Consider the following 19,107-nt stretch of genomic DNA (forward strand, 5'->3'; position numbering starts at 1 on the left):
AGCGCCCTCTGTGCGCAGAAATGTTGTTTTCAATAAATGCGTTCAGTGTAAATATACAACAGATATACTAAAATTAATTAGTATCAAGACAATGCGTACACATAATTGTGTGAAAATAAATTATAGATTTTGGCAGGAGTGGCAATACATTTCTGTAGAGAATATATAGATATAAACACAGTTTTCTTAATGAAATATCTTGCATCATTGTCTGATCAATAAATGGTGCCCTAACAAGAGTTAATCGGAATGTCAGTTTCGCGCATTTTCTTCCACTATTTTTTATGTATTTGTCTGTAGTTTCACAAATACAAACATGTTTGAATTTATTCTTCTAGCAGCTGTTTATTATTGATAAAACTTGTAATGTAACATTTGTTTTGTTAGCATTGCAGTCAATATTTACTGAATAAAGTTGAAAATATCATGAATATCCATAATTTATGCGTGTGTGTGTGTACATTGACAAATAAGCTTTGATTCAAAGTGGTAAGTTGGAGAGAACCAATCACGCATGATATCTGTTGACCTATGACCTTGAGAGGCAGTACGATGATAGAACCGAGATATTTATTTATCATTTCGAGCTTTTAACTATGGGTTCAGACAATATAACTGTCGTCTGTTAATATGTTGACTTTCACTTGGCTTTTATTATTTTTTTCTACATTACAACTACAGGTTCAGTATGACAACAATTCAGGTCAAATATACAAGCAACTCGATCACATTAAAATTCGATGTAGCTATAATTTTTAATTTTTATATTTTTTTTTATTGCTTGTTTTACTTGTCGTTATTAAGTTATATATATAATTAAAGATGAATTGTTGATAAAGTTTCAATCACTGACGTACTTCACTCATTGTGGACATGGTATGTTCTGTCAAGTATGCTTGTTACATTGTAAACACGGTGCTGTATGAACATTTATTATTATTATTTTCTGGGAGATGAAAAAGTTATCTGAAGTTGGGAAAGTTGTTCAAGAATGCAAAAAAGATGTGTGGAAAGTCGTGAATGAAAGTTTGAGAAGTCTTGGAAGTCGCTAAAGTTGTCTGAGAGGACAGTAAACTTATCTGAGGTATGCCGGGAAGTTGTTTGAGAAGGCGGATACGTTGTCTGTGAAGTCAAGAAAGTTGAAGAGAAGGGAGGAAACATTTTGCGCAAAGCAGAAAAAGTTGTCTTAGAGGGTTGAACAGTTGTATGGGAAGGTGGGAAAATTGTAAAGCAGAAACATATAAGGAGACAGGAAAGCTATCTTTGTCATGAAAGTTATTGGGAAAGTGAAAAAGCCGTGTGCTCAAAAATTGAGGGTAGAAAGATATTCAAGGAAGACATAAAAGTTGTCTTGGAAGGTGGAAATGTTGTCTTGGAACGCGGAAAAGTAATCTAATTGCTGATTATTTTCACAGGGAAATATGGTCTGACACGACACCCTCTGTCATCATCCCAATATCCCGAACTCCTCTACACAAAATATGTGGCTGATCGCTTTATGATGAGAAAAATATATTTTGAGATTTCAATAGAACAAGTTTTAAGACGAACTCACATGCACTTAACTACAACAGCTCATTTTATACTTTGATACGCACACAGGGGCTAATAATATAAATTAATTCTAAAATGGTGGACTCTGAGATGAATTTCTGGATTTTATATTAAAAATCTGCATTCCTGTTTGGCTATATTTTTAATTTAGTATTGGTTGTTAAATCATAAACCACTTGTCATTTATATGTCATAGCCATCATGTGACCTTGATTTAATAAACTGTACTACGACTATTGTGAATTAGAGTTTCGACCAATATTGTTTGCTATGAACTCTAATTTGTCGTTAATTTGTAGTATATTAGGTGTAGTCGTTATTTTGATCTCACGTACATGTTGTAACCAAGTTATATAATCATATAATCTAGACAGCACCTCGAATACAGCGCGTCTGTTCGATTCCGTAGTAACCACGTGACTTTCAAACTTCTGGGGTCGACACCTTATGTATTCCACAGCACAAACCACACATAGTGCACGTTGTTTTGCGCAGAATGGCAAAATAAAATGCAATGAACTGAAGGTTCAGTTCAGCCATCATAGAATTAGAGTCATATCTGCCATTCTGTGTGTTGTCTATTTTCACCGAATAAAATTATAGAAATGCAGTATTCAACATATTTTTACGTTAAATTTGTCAACTCCATACGAACTTATGTTGTACATTTTTTACACGTCACTGGAAAACATCAACTCATCAACATTTTTGGAATACTGGTTGACCAATATATAAACATACCAGTAATGCTAGAAATACAACTCTTACTAAAGAGCGGTACATTGCCTGTAACGTCTGGTTATATTGAATAATTCCCAAAGACTACGATTACCAACTATCATTTTTCGCAACTACGGATTGGCGTACAATGGAACATCACCGCGTACACGGAGAGCAGGCGCGTGTACATTCCAAGTACAATTACGTTCGACATGCTTGTCCGTGGAGACAATTACAGAGAAATCCATGGAATACTTGTTTCCACACATTTGTGACATCATATCTCATTATTAAGTTTGACAACAATAAGAAAGCGACATAGACAACATCATATCATATTATGACGCGGACAATGTCCGATAATAATCGCTGTGACGTAGACAATATCAGACAAATCGTTATGTCGTGGCAGTCGATTGTATAGTGAAGATATAAAAGAAGTGCCCAACATTGTGTTTACACAGTCTATTTTAATCAGATCTCACGTTCTATAATCTATTTTAATACGAGTCAACATGTCTCAATCATATTTCCAAAGATTTCGGGTTTTTCTGAATTCAAGAGGTAAGTTACGTCATCAGAGACACTGGCACCAACATGTCAATTCAAAAACCTCCATTCATCTCTGTACATATGTACTTTGCAAAAAGTTATATTTTCAGTTATTGTTTACAATGAATGACCTACCATCTTCATCACCACGTGTTGATATTGTTGTATTTCATATACCGTTTTGTTTTATGTAGGTCAAATGATAAAGGAACGGATATCAGGGAATCACAAGAAAAGCACGAAAGTAGATAAAGGGTTGATACCCATATACACAGTTAACAACGTCGACGGATTAATGCAGGCTTTTGTAAGTAACTGGATAAACTTCATAACTTAATCACGACGAAGAAAATAGATCTAGCAGCGACGCACTTCTAAGATGTATGACATAAACCACGTTACACGTCATGATCACGGCGTACTTTTTCGCGTTTGTGGTTTATCACCACCAAGTGGCAATAATTTAATAAATTTGTACCACGACTGTCGTTAATAACATTGTTGCTATGAGTAGTCGTAGCTTAATTAGTCGCCAACGTGTCGCATATTATAAGTTGTTGGTATTTTGATCTCATATAGTTACGTAATCACGAGAATTCTAGAACGGTTATTGGTCAATTAATGACACTGCAGTCATGGGAAAAGAATTGTGTATTCTTTGCCAAGCTATAGTGTGCATTATTGTATTGCATATACCACACGAGTTACATTCGTATTACCGAGTTGGATAAAGTAAATGTCATACTGACACGAAACTATTAATTATATCATTGAATATTCATTTTTTTACAATAATAATTTATGACTCAAAATTTGTTATTTGTTTTTCTAGGCGCTATCTGAAGACGTACGAGTAGTAATGGAATTTGAAAAGTGTGGCAGTCTATAGTGACAACGTTACTTGCAGACAGTGTTGTTAACACGTCAGAATAATTAACACCTTTAACCTTTAACACTTAACCTTTAACCTTTAACCTTTAAACAGAAATACTAAAAATGTTATCAATGACAAATGAAAAAGAAATAAAACATAACAAAACATCTATGTGTGTTTCGTGTTTCTCCCCGTACCTCTTCAAAATGCAAATCATCTGAAACACAATACTCAGTAAAACACCCTCCTCAACAGGAAAACTGGATAAACTTCGCTTCAAGATCCGGGCCATCTTCCCTTGACATGAAGGAACACTTAAGGGACTGAACAGAAATTACAGAAGGGAGGGCATGTGTGTTTTGGGGGTAGGGTCACTAGGCGTTGTGTAAACACCAGGGATATATATGGCTATATTAATGGGGGAGTAACAATATGTGTAGACACACATGCAAGAAAATGTGTACTACAAATAAAATGTTGTAGCGTAAATTAAGTAATAGCTTCAGATAATGAGAATAGACGGCTTCTAATAAACATACGATGTTAATAGTTTCACGAAAGTTTGGATTTTGTTTTTATTTTGGCAAACGAACGAACCTCATTGTACAGTATGTGGATTATGCAGTTAATATATGGGATTTATGAGAAAATATAAAAAACACGTTCAATTAAAAAAAACTTTGCGATATTTGTTGTTATTCATTCATTAAAGAATATTCATTAGTCCCACGTGAATTTAAATTTTCAATAATAATTCGGGTATTCACGGGAAGTTGTTTGAGAAGGCGGATACGTTGTCTGTGAAGTCAAATCTCTGTTAAATCTTGTACGGACAACCCGACGTCAACACTGATGGACAGCGGCGGCGGCACCGGGGGGGGGGATTTAAATCTTCAATATTGATGATTCAAATCCAAATTAATTTAAATCAGGTGTGGACCATCAAAATTGACGATTTAATCCACGTCGTGAATGTATTCGATTTAAGTTCAAAGGCGACACATACATAAAAAAAAATGAGAGTTCGTTATGATGAGGTTATTGTGTAAAAGGAATGGTCTAACTCCTTTCTGTAACGTACAGTCGAGGAGTGACGATGGATGCCACGAGTGGCGTTTTCTTACTTTAAATGCAACCCAGAGAAATATTTTTTGTTGACAAATATAAATTAACATAAGTGTAAGACGATAAACCAGTGCATAATCAAGGCACCAAAATTGGTCGTGTCAATGTGTGATAGATTCAAGCCAAGCGACACCAAGTCGAGGCAAGGCCAGAAATACTGTCGGGTTTGTTACGTTTTACAAACAGAAAGAAAACAAATTCCAATCTCACACACAGTCTGTGTTTCCGGCCCATATCACGCAATCAAGAAATTTTCATTGGAATCGCAACAGACTGCAAGCAACTCTCGATTGTAAGTATTTTATTCCACTTCGGGATTAAAAATTTCCCACCAACCCATCTTCTCAACTCAATTTCGAATGTTCAAAAGAAATGACGTACACGTAGAATGTGGTATGAGCCTTACAGGGGGATAGCTGGTACAGTTTTACGGGAAATAAAAAAGGGCTTTTTACAATTTACAAGGAAAAAAGATGTTGTTACAGTTTACAGTGAAAATTGAATTTTGCAGTGAATTGTGTCATCTAGTCGTGTTACAGTTTCGAAAATGTAATTTTCCTGGATTATTCTTTACGACTTTTTTTATTTGGATGTAAATTCTTGTACGTACGGAAAAATTTACACATTTTTACAGTGTACGAAAACAATATTTGATTGATTACGTTGTACGTTTAGCCTGTGATTACAGAATTACGGAATTTATTTTTTCAATTTACGTTGTGCGAACAAAAAAATATTGCAATTACGTTGAACGAAAATAACCCTTGCCCCCCACAACGACTATTGTCGATAGAAATACAAGTAATACAATACTTAGTATATAGATTGAATTTGCTGCTGTTTACACAACCGAGACTGAAGACAACATGACGTCACGCAGTATATATATATTACATGTATATTTATTTATCACATATCACTGTTGTTACGCCTGCTATGATTGATTGAAACTCAGGTCGGCGAACGACGAAATCGATAGGTAAAAAGGTGTTTATGTAATTTTCTCAAACATAAAATGCAACTGGGCGTGATTTTAAAATAATTTTTATACATTTTACACGTGTTTCGCTCGCATAGCAACAGACCAATACGATCACGTTATACTAATTCCCATAGGTCTTTGCGCTTTACCCAATAGTACCTCTGCCACCTTTTATTTTTTCTTAATTTTACTTTTTTGTTTTGTTTTTTTTTTTTTGGGGGGGGGGGAAGGCTCTTAAGTAACGGTCGTTAAATTTAAGATAACAAATAATTAAAACCTCATTTGCATACGGGCTGCAGGCCGGCTGGCTTGGACTGTCTTGCACCCTGGCTGGCCAAAGGTTCAACTGAGGTAAAAAGTTGGTGAGTGTACTGGCGAAAATTGTCGGTATTTCACCATACTTTTGTAGTTGTAAACCGTGATTAAGTACAGCCATCTCGAACGTTTGCTGTTGCCATGGAATTAACCGACCATCGATTAATTCACACTCAGCTGATTTACTCGTCATCCCTTGTTCATAAAATTTCCATAAAACTGGGCGGTCCTGAATCCACAACGAGTCGTGCGTCTATACCAAAATGGCAGCTCCCAGAAAGAAGATCGGTGTGTTGGTAGAGTTCAATTACGAAGACTTGGAGGTAACATGTTCTATAAACTTAAACTATTACAATTTCCCGCCTGCTTTGTAACTTGCGTGTAAGTGTTTTAAAGAATTTAATCAGCCACTTTACGTTGCCACATCCGTTCAAAACATCATGGCTACACATTGTTCTGTGACTGTGTGTTATTGTGCGGCGCTGATGTATGGAAATTTCCACGTTTGATGTTACTAGTATATCAGGTTGGGTTTTAAAACAATGCGAGTATAGATTAATATATAACTGTAGATAACGATAGTGTATGGATATGTAAGACAAGAAAATCATCGTAAATTCGACAAGAAAATTTTCCGCCCTGACGACATTCGTAATTTTTTTTAATTAAAGAAGCACTTCACAATGGCCGTTTCCGCGATCAATGATTTCGGCGAAAATGTTTATAATTACACTTTGTATGTAGTCTTTTATCATTGGTTTTGCATTCTCATCGCCAATCAAATATAGAGTTTTTTTTTTTTTTATTTTTTTTTTTAAATGTTTTTGTGCCAGGCGACAGTTCTGGACATTGAGTGTCACTGTTGTCTCTCCTGACTTATTTTTTTAAGTGCAAATTGCTAGTGCTAGTGCTGACACATAGTGCATTTTGCCACAGAAGTCATATTCATGTTTGGGACTACATGACAGGGCTATGTGGCCATATCTCTGTCAAATGTCAATTTTAATGCGCTATCCTGGCGTCAACCAGGCTCGGCCAAACACAAGCACCTGCGGACCTTAACCAAGGTTCCCCCAAGTCGCATTTGTTAGTGAATGAATCTTGGCCAGTGGAATTGGCCTTCCCATTGAGTCTGTGGCACACTCACCCAGGGTAGGGGTGGACCCTTTTGATGTTCAGCACCAATTTCTGCGATTCTGTCAGTGTCTGAATAATATATACTCTAAATACTTTATTTTCGCTTGTAATTAATTTTCACTGAAGTGCTGACTCAGTGAAAATAAAATCCAGCGAATATACCTTTTTTTTCCTATATTTCACATTCAACTCGTCAAAAATCAGTGAAAATAAATTGCAGACAAAACACCCAAAAATCTTTTTAGCAAAAATTAATTCCAGCTAAAATAACGTATTTACAGCACACAATGAGACCAAAAAAACATCTTATAAGTAAAAAGAAGGCTAGAAATCAGTTGCCAGTGACAATATAGAGCAGCGAATTAAAGCTACGGTATGTGTCTGACGTTGCCTTCCACCCTATCACTCTTATTTCAAACACTGATTGAAAACCAAGTGCAGGTGCATTACCAGTTCATCAAAATACGCACTGAATTATAGATCAGCAAAAAATCGATACCATGAGTGATTAAGCTAATGTTCTTATCTTATTTTCATCTATTCTTTCTACCCTTAAGGTAGAGATGCAGTTTATTTGTGAATTTCAATCAAAAATAGTTTTTTTCTGTGAAAATTTGATCAATGAATTCTTATTGGAACACTGTTAAAATTGCTGGTTATTTTCTGATTAAAAATAAAAAAACACTCACACATGGCAATGTTTATGTCCAATTGCCTAATTTGCATGAGTAAGCAAATAACAGGACCTTTGATTGACAATATGCAAATCGCGATTGTACGGGTCATAGTTCATTCAATCACGCGCATGTGCAATTATTCTCAAATCAGTTCTCGCTCGCTAGCAAACCAAACATTATATTTTCTCGGCGTTTTTTCCTAATTTTTATCATTACATTATGCGTGGCGTGAAAAGAAAGAGAGGTAGAAAGAAGATTCAGAAGATTTCTATGTCGGAAGAGGCAAAATCTACACTGAAGGCATCAGACCGTCGAACGAAAATCAAAATCGATGAGAGCGTCCAAACATGACTTTCCTTGGAGGCGTGAATCAGAGTTTCTGATTGACTGGGAGATTTTATTTTTAAATAATTGTTCTCAAAAAATAAACTGAGCATGTGAAGAATAATTTAACATTGTTTACCGTGATAACAGTACATTGTCGAAACGAAGCTTACCCATTCACGCTAGTCACAATAAACATCATACTCTTGAATAGGCGTCAATGACTACGGTAAAACTTAGACTCTATTTTAGGCGTCAGGAATGATTGAAATGTCCGAAAATGATGCCAAAATACACCTTAAAAGGCCCGTTTTATTTTTTTCTAAATCCCATCCCGAATTTACGGCAGAATCTGGTCCCTCAAATAAGGGACATGTGAGCTTTGATTCTAACCGGATATATAGCACTGGGTCGGGAGATACACACTTTTACGTATCTTTTGTACTTCGATCATTCGCAAGTTTTGCTAGGTGGTGCGAGACAGCTTCGTTCGTAACCGGATGAACTCCGTGAAATGAAACAACTGACAATGCTAAAATAAATTGCAGAGGTACCCTACAATTAATTGAAAACAAGCAAATAATTTCCATGAAAAATAAATCACAGAGAGAGGTAACTTGATACATAACAACTCTTTTGACCTACATGTATTAGTTTTGTGCTGGCCCTTCTCCATGTCTGATGTTTTGTTTTCCTTGTCATAATACTTACTGATTGATGACTTTGTTTTGATTTTGATATTTTTAGTCTACAACTCGGACACGACCTTTGCTTTTACCGTGAAAAATGGGGAAGTTTACGTCAATTTGACGACGGACAATCCATTTTTTCAAAACTAACGAAACACACTATCTAGCATCCCGATTTTTTCATTTGCTGATTTCTATTCAGAAAAATTCGACCGCTCGAAAATGCACTCAAAAACATGTCAGATTTCCAAAACCAATTATTTAAAAACGCGTTGAAATTTTAGAATTTTTACGGTATGTGCTGGAGCTCTCTTCTTGCAGGCGACCGTTGCCTGTAGTATAACAGCATGTTTTGTACGTGTATCCGTGCGCTGATTGTCCGAGACTGTCTTAGAAAATCCCTGAATAGGGCGTACCAAAATCGAAAAAAATAAAAACAATAAAAAATTGCCTCCTTAAAAACGAACAGAATTCAAATATTTCTTTTAACAAATATGTTGCAGTGAGAAAAATCGATTGGAAACGCTGAACAAAACTTCTGTGCCTCGCGTTTCAATTCTAGGATTACGCGATTATTCATTACTGTGCGTTCGCTTCCTGGAGTTGGTTCTCAATACTACATAAAAATCATTGAGGATAAATAATTTAATATCTCACTTTGTACTCTTCACGGTAAACCATAGGCTCTGAAATACTCGTAGATTTTTTATTGAAAATACATGGAAGAGAAGCCATGATGTTTTGGTCGTGATAAAAGGTCACCTTCTTAGGACCGCCCCCTGTTTAATAATTCATGAAATGACGTCATATTTACCGGGCATTGCCACGTGTTTTTATCGACCCCATCAAAACACTGGTACGAATGACGTGTTTCTGATTTATATATTCAAGAGCAGTTGTTCTGATTCAACGATTTTGCATCAAATGTCTATTTCTATACGTTAACTTTCAATTTCAATAGTCTAGAAAGTCTGACGAAGTATGACAAAGCAGTAATTCCCGGTTGAACACGCAAATATGCAAATTAGCCTTTTTCTCGTCTTCTATTTTTGGTGAATTCTTGGGTTTTAAATTAAAATAGCTGATAGACGCTTTGGCCATTTGCCTCGAAATTTTCACACATTATTGACAAGGTGTTCCCCCTTCAAAATGCGTCCGGACAGTTTATTACGGCGAGTGGAACAAAAATAACAAGTCCGCAATTAATATAGATATATAAATTATGCAAAAATAGAAAATAGTGAACTTTGAGGTCATGCTGTGCGATTTTGGTAGCCGTTAGAGAGATGAGTGGACGCATTTGAATTAGTAGTATACCAAGGTATCCAGTGATGTAATTTTACCCACAAACGGACTTGAAGTTTTTAAGCTAATTTTTTTTAAACAACTTTTGCCCAAAAAAGCATATTTTTGACCCAAAATCAAAAACGCATTCTGAATATTTGAAATAAAGACAAGTTTTACAAAGTTTGTATAATAAGCTTTCAGAAAATATATAACATGTTGAATATATAATACTATCTTCATTGTCTAATTACTCAATTAAAAAGCAAGCCAAATAAACTGCATCTCTACCCTTAAAATGCCCCATGTTGTGGCGTTGTGAGTGTGGGTTATTTTGTACAGTTGGTGTGAAAATTGCTACATTCAAAGATGCATGGAACAAGAAGACTGCTTTTGCAGTATACCTTTATCAATTTTTGAGGAGTTGAAGACTGCTTACACAGAAGTCGATAAAGAGTTGTTAACATTTTCTGTATTTACCTGAAAACGATGTTGCTATAGACATACAATGAACTTGGAATAAAAGAAACTGTTCAATCCAAAAGACCTGCATCTTTTAAAAGTCTTATTTATCACCCTTTTTGTTTCTAAGCAAAAAAAACGTTGAGGCCAAAAGCATGGATTTTTTTGCCCAAACTGCTATGAATTTTTGGGGTCGGGTGAGGAACTGCATTAAAAAAATAAAAAGGATATAAACATAGTTATGATAAACAAACCTTCAATTTTTATATTCATTAAATTGATTCAAATTGGTGTGATTTATTAAAATGAATCCCATTTTAATTGACTAATTTAAATTCAGAGTTAAATTCAACAGTTTCTTTCATGGAATTGGGTTTGGAAATAATCTTTTTATTTCAGTTAACATAATAATTCTACCATGACATTGGCATTGGATTCTGAATGCATAATGGCAATGAGGAACCATGCTTGAAGTAAATATCTAATAAAATACACATTCAATCATTTTGATTTGTTACTGTCATGTGGCTGATGCTTTTGATTAAATTGTTGAAATTATATTGACTGTGTATTATTTTAATCGTTTTTAATATTTTTTAATATGCATAAGTGCATTTCATATATCAGTATTAAATTCTTAGGTATAAATATCTTTACCCTATTTAAATAATATAAATTCACTCAAAGTGAATTTCTTGTTATTGCTGTTGTGTAAAATAATTGCAAAGCACAGGTAGATGTGTTAAAATATTCATGTTTATAATAAATGGGTCATAAATATGTTTTAATAATTTTTGCAATATAATTAAATTCTCAACTGTAGTAGATTCTTATTTTTATCCACCATATAAATGTAACTGTCACTGGCAGGACTTGGCACAAAAGCAGCGTGTTCTATCCACCTTCACTTAAATCAAGAGCTACGAGAGCTGTTAGCACTCTGTGTCTGACCAGTTGCAAGAGTTTATATCCACATCTACCTTAATGACTGTTACAAGGTTCAAGAGAGGTTTTTCTGAAAGTTAACACCTGCAGTTAAAATTTTTAATTATTAACTTAGCTCTGACCCTAAAGTGAACCTGTCAGGCCAATTTTATTGTTTCATATGATAATTCATTATTTTATAGATTTGTCTGAAACTACCATGGCTGGTAAAAATGTTTAGTATTGATGTGGGTCTCATGTGACATACACTACGCTTGTAAAATACATTGTTTACATAGCTTGTGATTTGTATTGACTATCAAACTTTCTTTGCTGAGATACAATAAGCATTTTTGCCAAGTTGTCACTGCTTTGTGATTTATGTCTTTGCAATTTCACTTTGTATGATTTGTGTTAGGTACATCTCAATTTTATTGGCGGTTGAGGGGACTGGGTTCGTTGAGCAGGAAGTAATGAACACTGTCCAGAGGTGCAGTGGTAAAAGAGAAAACTCTGACAGGTTTTTCTTCTAAAGTTACTTCAACACTTTAAGGTCAACAAGCTCAGCAGTGCTCCTTGTCTCCCAAATTTTCAAATAATTAAAGATTACTATTGTGTTATTCCCAGTTATGGTATCCATTGTTGAGATTTCGAGAAGAAGGTATGGAAACGATAACGATTGGACCTGAAAAAGACAAAATATACAAATCTAAGAATGGTTATCCATGTAAAGCAGATGTGGATATAGAGACAGTGTCTCCAGCTGTAAGTGTCTACCTTGTATTATGATGTTACAGTAGTTAGTTGTCAGAATTTATCAACAATGTGATTAAATTAAAACATGCATATATTTCATCATTTAGGGATGAATGGATTGAAGGCCATTTTAGTTACTTGCGCACTTGTTTATTTGATGCAGTAATTAACACAAATGAGTACGTCTTCCAAGGTGTTATTGAATTGCGGCAAATAATTGGCAAAAAGACACGATAACAGTTCATGAACGGAATGTATTTCAACATGTGTGATTTGACACTATAGACACAGCCCTTAATTTTATCTGATTACGATAGTAGAAATTGAGTTGTCACTTGTTTTTCACTTTTGAAAACTTTCATTTACGGGAAGAATCCATGCTCAAAAGATTTAGTACGTTGCCGTGCATGCGTATAACCTTTTCACCACCAGACTTTCTCACCCAAATTTATCTGCACTATTTCTGGAAATGAACCCTCATTTTGGAGCCAACTGACAAATTTTAAGTCAATTTTTGGTTTTTACCCCCAAAATTTGGCTATTTTGTTCCAATCTTATGAAAACAAATGCAGACTACATGTATAAACGGAACTATTTTGTGGATTTGTGATGAAAAGAGGGAAATGGTGGTGAAAAGGATAATAGGCTCTCAGAATGATGTATGTACATTGTACATGTATTAACTTGTAAATTTAACTAGCTTTACCAAAAACATACTTTGTCTGAAACCAATTATGTATTTGGAAATAAATATATTACCTGGTTAAGCTAATACTATGCACCTTCATTAGCATAATGTCTATTCATGATCAACAAATTGATTATTTGTGAAAATCAAAATTCTTTGTTTTTTTGGCCTGAAGTATATTGATTGTTTTTTGTATGCAGGATTTGGATGCATTAATCATTCCAGGAGGCTGGGCGCCGGATTATTGGAGAAGAGATAAACGATTTGTCGATTTGGTCAGGTGTATGTTTGAAGCAGGTAAATATTTTTAGAAACTTTTATCCCCTTTCACAAAACCCTATCTCCCCCACTTGGTGGCGCCGCTGAATTGCAGTGCTCCCTCTCGCAGTTTTTTTCTAGAAAACCCCCTGCTCACTATCAAATAAAGTGACTGTGGGTTAAAAAATGTCACACCACCTAGACTGCCTGTTCTTATCTAGGCTGCCACATTCCAAAAAAATGTACATGTTCTACGTTCCCTTTATTCCACCAGACACTTTCAACGTCCTTTTCAGGGTCACAGCATATTTCAGAATAAGAACTACAGTTTCTGCTTTAATGTACATATTTGTAGACTTGCTGACTGATCAGATAAAAAATCTTGAAAAATAATTGTAAATTATGTAAACAGCAATGAACGCGTGGCCCTGAATGCAGAACGTGAAATTACCTATTTTGTTGCCACAGCTATTTTGCATTCCCCCTTTGTTTTACACAATTGAAAATTTTTTTTCAAGAATTTTTATCAGAATCACAACAGACTTCAAGGAAGTCATCTGTTAATACAACGAACAAAAAATAGTTTTTAGTCCCCGTTCAGGCAGTCAATTAATTTTTTTTTTTCAGATTGGATTCAAAATGGCTGACTGGCAGCCATTTGTTTTAATGATTGGGCTTCGAGAGCCAAATCTCTTAAATGCTTTGACTGATTATATTCAAATTTTTGTATATTCATCATACATCATGTTATATATATACATGTATTCAAAATGGCTGATTTTGAATGCTGTTCCAGAGCAATATCTCTCAATATGGACAAGTACTTGTTTGACGATCAGATACAAATGTGATTCATTTTAATGTTAAAAAATCATATTCCTGACATGGTTATATTCCAGCTATATTACTATAAACAAAACTATATATCTTAAATTTAATAACTAACGGGGACTGTGCCATGCATGGCTTGTTTTTATTACAAGTGTAGAAAAAGACCCCCTGGGCATATTGCCCGGATATGACCTCAATTTCTCTATTGTATCAAAATTGGGGGATGGGCGTTTGCCCTGACATGGGCTCTTACCCGGATAAATACAGTATACGTCAGCACTCACAATTGCAATTTTCACATTACCAAAAAAATGTCAGGAGCGACAACAATGACATTAATTGTCTGGAACTGTCGTCTGGCGCAAACATGTTTATAAAAAAAACTCTTATCATCCTAGTCTCATTTTCAGCTAGCTTTATATACTGTAAAGAGGTTAATTATTCACTGGATATTAATTTTGCTTATTTCGCTGACTGGAAAAAACATTAATTTTAAAACCTACTGAATATGCGTAAAAATGGAAAATCAGCGAAATTTAAACCCAGTGAAAATTTAAGTCATTTTACAGTATACTAGTAATAGGAAATGTTTGTGAATCTGATTTTTTTTTTAAATTGATGAAACGTGAACATGATTAGTTTGGGTAATTTGAATATCATGAATATGAATTATCTTTTAGGATAATGATTCCAAATCAGTGAACCATATCAGAATATTGTGTTAATTATAACAGTGTAATGACTAGAGTGAGTGTGTAATTGATTATAATAATGTACATATGAGATTGATACTCCTAAAGGTGTGTTGTCATCTACATATTATTGGAACCTTTGACATATGAAGTGTTATTTTACATGTGACAATGACATGATAGAATACATCTATCTGTAATGAATATTTGAATGCTTTCTTATTACCAGTGAAATTAGAATGCTGCAAAGAAGAAAAAATATTGTAATTTTCTTCATTTTTACATGTTTGATATTTCATGCCATGAGGATAAAGAAGATGGAATAATAATATGGGGTCATCATACTTGGATCAGAGAAAATTAATGTACAAAATGGAGTGAAAATAGCATGTTTCTTGGCTGTTTTAGGGTATTTTACCATTATTTACCATGGAACAGATATATCTCTATCTCAAAATTTTGCCCAGTGACATATGGTAAACAGAAGATATGTAGTGTCTTACAAGGTACTTTTTGATGTGCAGAAGTATTAAAAAAAATATAATATAATTTTAGCAGGTTTTATCGAGGAAGTGGAAATGAATTTTATGCATATTATTTTAAAGTTTTTCTCAAAAAAACAGATTGACAGTGTACCAAAAATTTTACCTTTAGAAATTTTAGAGGGTATGTCTCTGTAAAACATCTTGCATGGACATACAAATAATATTTGTCATATCAAGACATATGGTGACAGTTTATTAACCAATTAGAGCTACCAGTATTTTGACAATTTTTAACATTGCCAGGGTTTTATCTATACAGTATGTGATATTTATAAATTGACTGTCTGTCTGCTGTTGTCCATGTGTTATTCATGGGTTATCACCATTGCGGTGTTTGAACGACTTGTGCCTTATTCAACCTCATGTAAGCGTCCTTTTGGAGGGGGACGCAAAGCTGTTCATTCCGTGTACTACATATGTTCTTATGTTTGATGCAAGATGTGCACAATGAAATGGCCGACAGCAAAATGTAGTTCTCCATAGGTTCGTCTGACTGCGCACTCACTCCAAGCAGTGTACTAAACACCATTGCATCATGGGATTTTTAGTCTCAAGACTTAAAATGACTTAGGCTCTGAGCATCATTTTTCGCAAGAAAGAAAACTTGATTCCTTGCGAACGCCATGCTTGTTTTAATTGGTTGATGTAGCAAATTAACACATTTTCAAAGGCTTTCAATTTATAATAAGAGAAAATATAACTTTAAAGATCCAGTTGTTCTTGTCCCAATGAGTGGAGTTTCCGTGGGACAACTGACTTATTCATCTCAACACATGTGAATACTTGTGTTGTGCTGTCTCTAATTTCAGAGTCTGTAAATCAGCTCCAAGCTGACAGAAAATGATACTATGAGTGGGTATCTGCAATCAGATGAATAAATATCACTGACTATTCAAGTTTGGTTTAAATAACAATATTCAATACTTCTCGTTCTTCAGAAAAGCCTGTGGCAGCTATGTGTCATGGACCATGGTTACTGATATCAGCTAATGTATTACGTGGTCGCCAGGCAACATGTTGGCATTCCATAAAAGATGATGTAACAAATGCTGGGTAAGTTGTTGGTGTTTACCAGTATTGGTAATGAATAGGGAAAAAATAGCATCATCAGCACATGGTGTGTTAAACATTAATTTAGCAGCTTTTATTTGAAAAATCAGCTGACGTGTGAAGAGCAGAAAGCTGTACCTTAGTTTTATAAACATATTTGTAAATACAAATCATCAATCTTCATTTAAATTCAACTATTTAATGATTGGCTGTATGCCCCTAATGTGTATACAAGCCTTCATGTGACGTAGCAACAGTGACCATCCTCTTATTCAATATGATTGCTGATTGAATTGTGTTAATTAATTTTAATAAGAACTTTTGATATTGCAATATCATTTCTAGATTGGTGTTTTTGATATATAAAAATTTATTTTCCCCGGCTTATTGATTTTCACTGTAATAGATGCCCATCTATCTAATTGGGAAAAACTCGTTGATGGAATTGTGTTTTTATTTCAGAGCTGAATATCAAGATGCTGCGGTCGTAGTGGACGGTAACTTGGTAAGTGTACATTGTTGTTTATCACCATTCAAGGTGATCCTACCATTGTATTATGTGAAACCATTGTCTGTGATGTTCTCACCATAAGTAACTCTTATGGTTTGATAATTTTGTGAGAGCACCTCATTTTGTGAAATTTTGCGATTTTTCAAGCCAAATTTTCATAAAATTAAATCTGTTTATGATGAGAAGTATATGAGAAGTTTCTGGTTTATAATCGCTGACGATTTCAAAGCCAGAATTTTTTTGAAGGATGTGGTTCTCTATATAAAACATTATTTTAATGTATTTTTTTTTTTGTACGGTTTTCGAAAAGATTTGTTCACTATTACAAACATTGTCAAATCAGAACAGTAACAAGCAAGTAACAGCGGTAAGAAATAGGTTTATGTCTAATTATTTTGTTGTGGTTGTGGTCTAAGAGCCCCTCTGTTTCCTTATTTTCACAGATCACCTCAAGAGGGCCAAACGATCTACCAGACTTCTGTAAAGCCTTGCTTACACAACTTCTGTTCTCATAGCATTCAATTCATGTTATTTTTATTTAAATTTTTGCTTTTTCTGTAGTGTAAATATACATGTATGCTTTCTTTGTTATATCTGTTTGTGAATGTATTTACCCGAAGTGTCAAGCTAAGGAGGCTATATAGTAGTAATTATTACAACCAATCATATTCTAGTAATTTTGTCATGTGACCATGTCAGATCCAAAATGGCCGATAGTGTTGGTCATCCTATATTTGTATCATATGTCAACACGTGTTGATATTTGTAGTTTTAGTACATGTTTAAACCAGTGATAGCCATTAGAATAAAAAAATCTGAAACCAATGACTGAAAAATATATTTGGAAAAAACAAAACATTCATTCTTCACATATATATCGTCAATAATTTTACCCAATTAACAATAATCATATGCGCGGATTCTGATTTTATTTCATCCTCTATCAAAATTTGTTATTTTTACAATGCCTCATGTATTGTACAGCTGCCATTCTAGTATAAAGATTTGATATCAATGTCACTAACCTTGGTACTTCCATATATCTGTTAAATCCAGTGTATAGGAAAGTTGATCAGTGTGCCTCACTGCCTAACTTCTCTCAAGTACTCAAAGATCAGTGATTGATATTTACCGAGTAACATTATTTTGAATTACTAAAGTCTGCATTCCATGGTTTGTTATCCGTAGCAGCTAATCATGCCATCAATTATTACTTAAGCATTTGAATCATGTTTTCTCTGCCTTTTTATTTAAATTTGTTTTTTGTGACTTGCAACTCATTCATATGCAAGTTCATTCTATTGTACAATAATTATTTAAATTATTTTTAGGAATAAATATCAGCTCTTCTCAGATGAATGAGCAGTCGATGCAGGGTGCTTACAACACATGTGTAAGCAGTAATACACAATATTCATAGAATTGTTTGGCAGCCCAGTGAGCAGCAAAACCAGAAACTTGCATCTTTGATACTTTATCTGTTTTTTGTTTTGTTTTTTATTATTTATTTTTGTATATTTGCTATGATACAGGTTTGCTAGCTCACCAGCTACATTTATGTTAAATGAATGTATCACACTTTCAAATAAAAGTACTGTTAAACTGTTGTCCAATTTTAAATACATGATTGGAAATAAATGATTTATTCAAGGAGACATCTTACAACTTCCAGCATTGGAGGAAACTAATAACATGCAATCACCCATTGTATTTTTTTCCCCCCCAAACATTTTTCAGAAGTACGCTTTAAAATCGACAGTTTGTCTTTTCAGACACTTTTTTTGCTTTAATTTAACTGCAAATGTCATAAACCATTTAACACCCACCCTGACTGCCTACAATCCTGAGCCACCATATTTTTCTATGTTACACATAGGGGGTAGTCTTGTTACACTGTTCAGGAGAACCTCAACAGCTAGCCCAAAGTAAAGTTTTCTGAGAGTTTTTAGCCTTTGTTTTCACCAGTGACTGTTGCCAGGCAGAGAAAAAGCTTGGATGTCCGCCCCAAGAATATGGCTATGTGCAGTTCCAGATACAACGCACATGGACCCACAGCTCATTTGTTAATCTAGGTGTTCTAGCTTGTAATTGGTGAAATTGTTTGTATTTGCAATGTTATTTACACACCAATGTCAATAAAACAACAACAACAACAAC

At 34.4% G+C, this 19,107-nt stretch overlaps 1 protein-coding gene and 1 long non-coding RNA gene across 2 annotated transcripts; both read left to right on the forward strand.

Annotated features, from left to right (window-relative positions):
* The first annotated feature begins 2,718 nt into the window (after positions 1-2,718).
* Positions 2,719-3,865, forward strand: LOC144357701 (uncharacterized). The gene is made up of 3 exons (XR_013421690.2): positions 2,719-2,838; positions 3,021-3,133; positions 3,659-3,865. It is a non-coding gene; the product is annotated as an uncharacterized LOC144357701 (long non-coding RNA).
* A 2,193-nt stretch (positions 3,866-6,058) lies between these two features.
* On the forward strand, positions 6,059-19,106 carry LOC100367686 (uncharacterized). Its single transcript, XM_002737679.4, has 6 exons — positions 6,059-6,445; positions 12,247-12,384; positions 13,264-13,360; positions 16,328-16,442; positions 16,902-16,944; positions 17,394-19,106. The coding sequence occupies exons 1-6, from the start codon at positions 6,386-6,388 to the stop codon at positions 17,463-17,465; spliced, it is 525 nt and encodes a 174-aa protein (XP_002737725.1). The 5' UTR covers positions 6,059-6,385; the 3' UTR covers positions 17,466-19,106.
* The last annotated feature ends 1 nt before the right edge of the window (position 19,107 follows it).

This window comes from Saccoglossus kowalevskii, chromosome 16 (assembly GCF_978046115.1).
Source record: "Saccoglossus kowalevskii chromosome 16, keSacKowa6.1, whole genome shotgun sequence".
NCBI classification, from domain to species: Eukaryota; Metazoa; Hemichordata; class Enteropneusta; family Harrimaniidae; genus Saccoglossus; species Saccoglossus kowalevskii.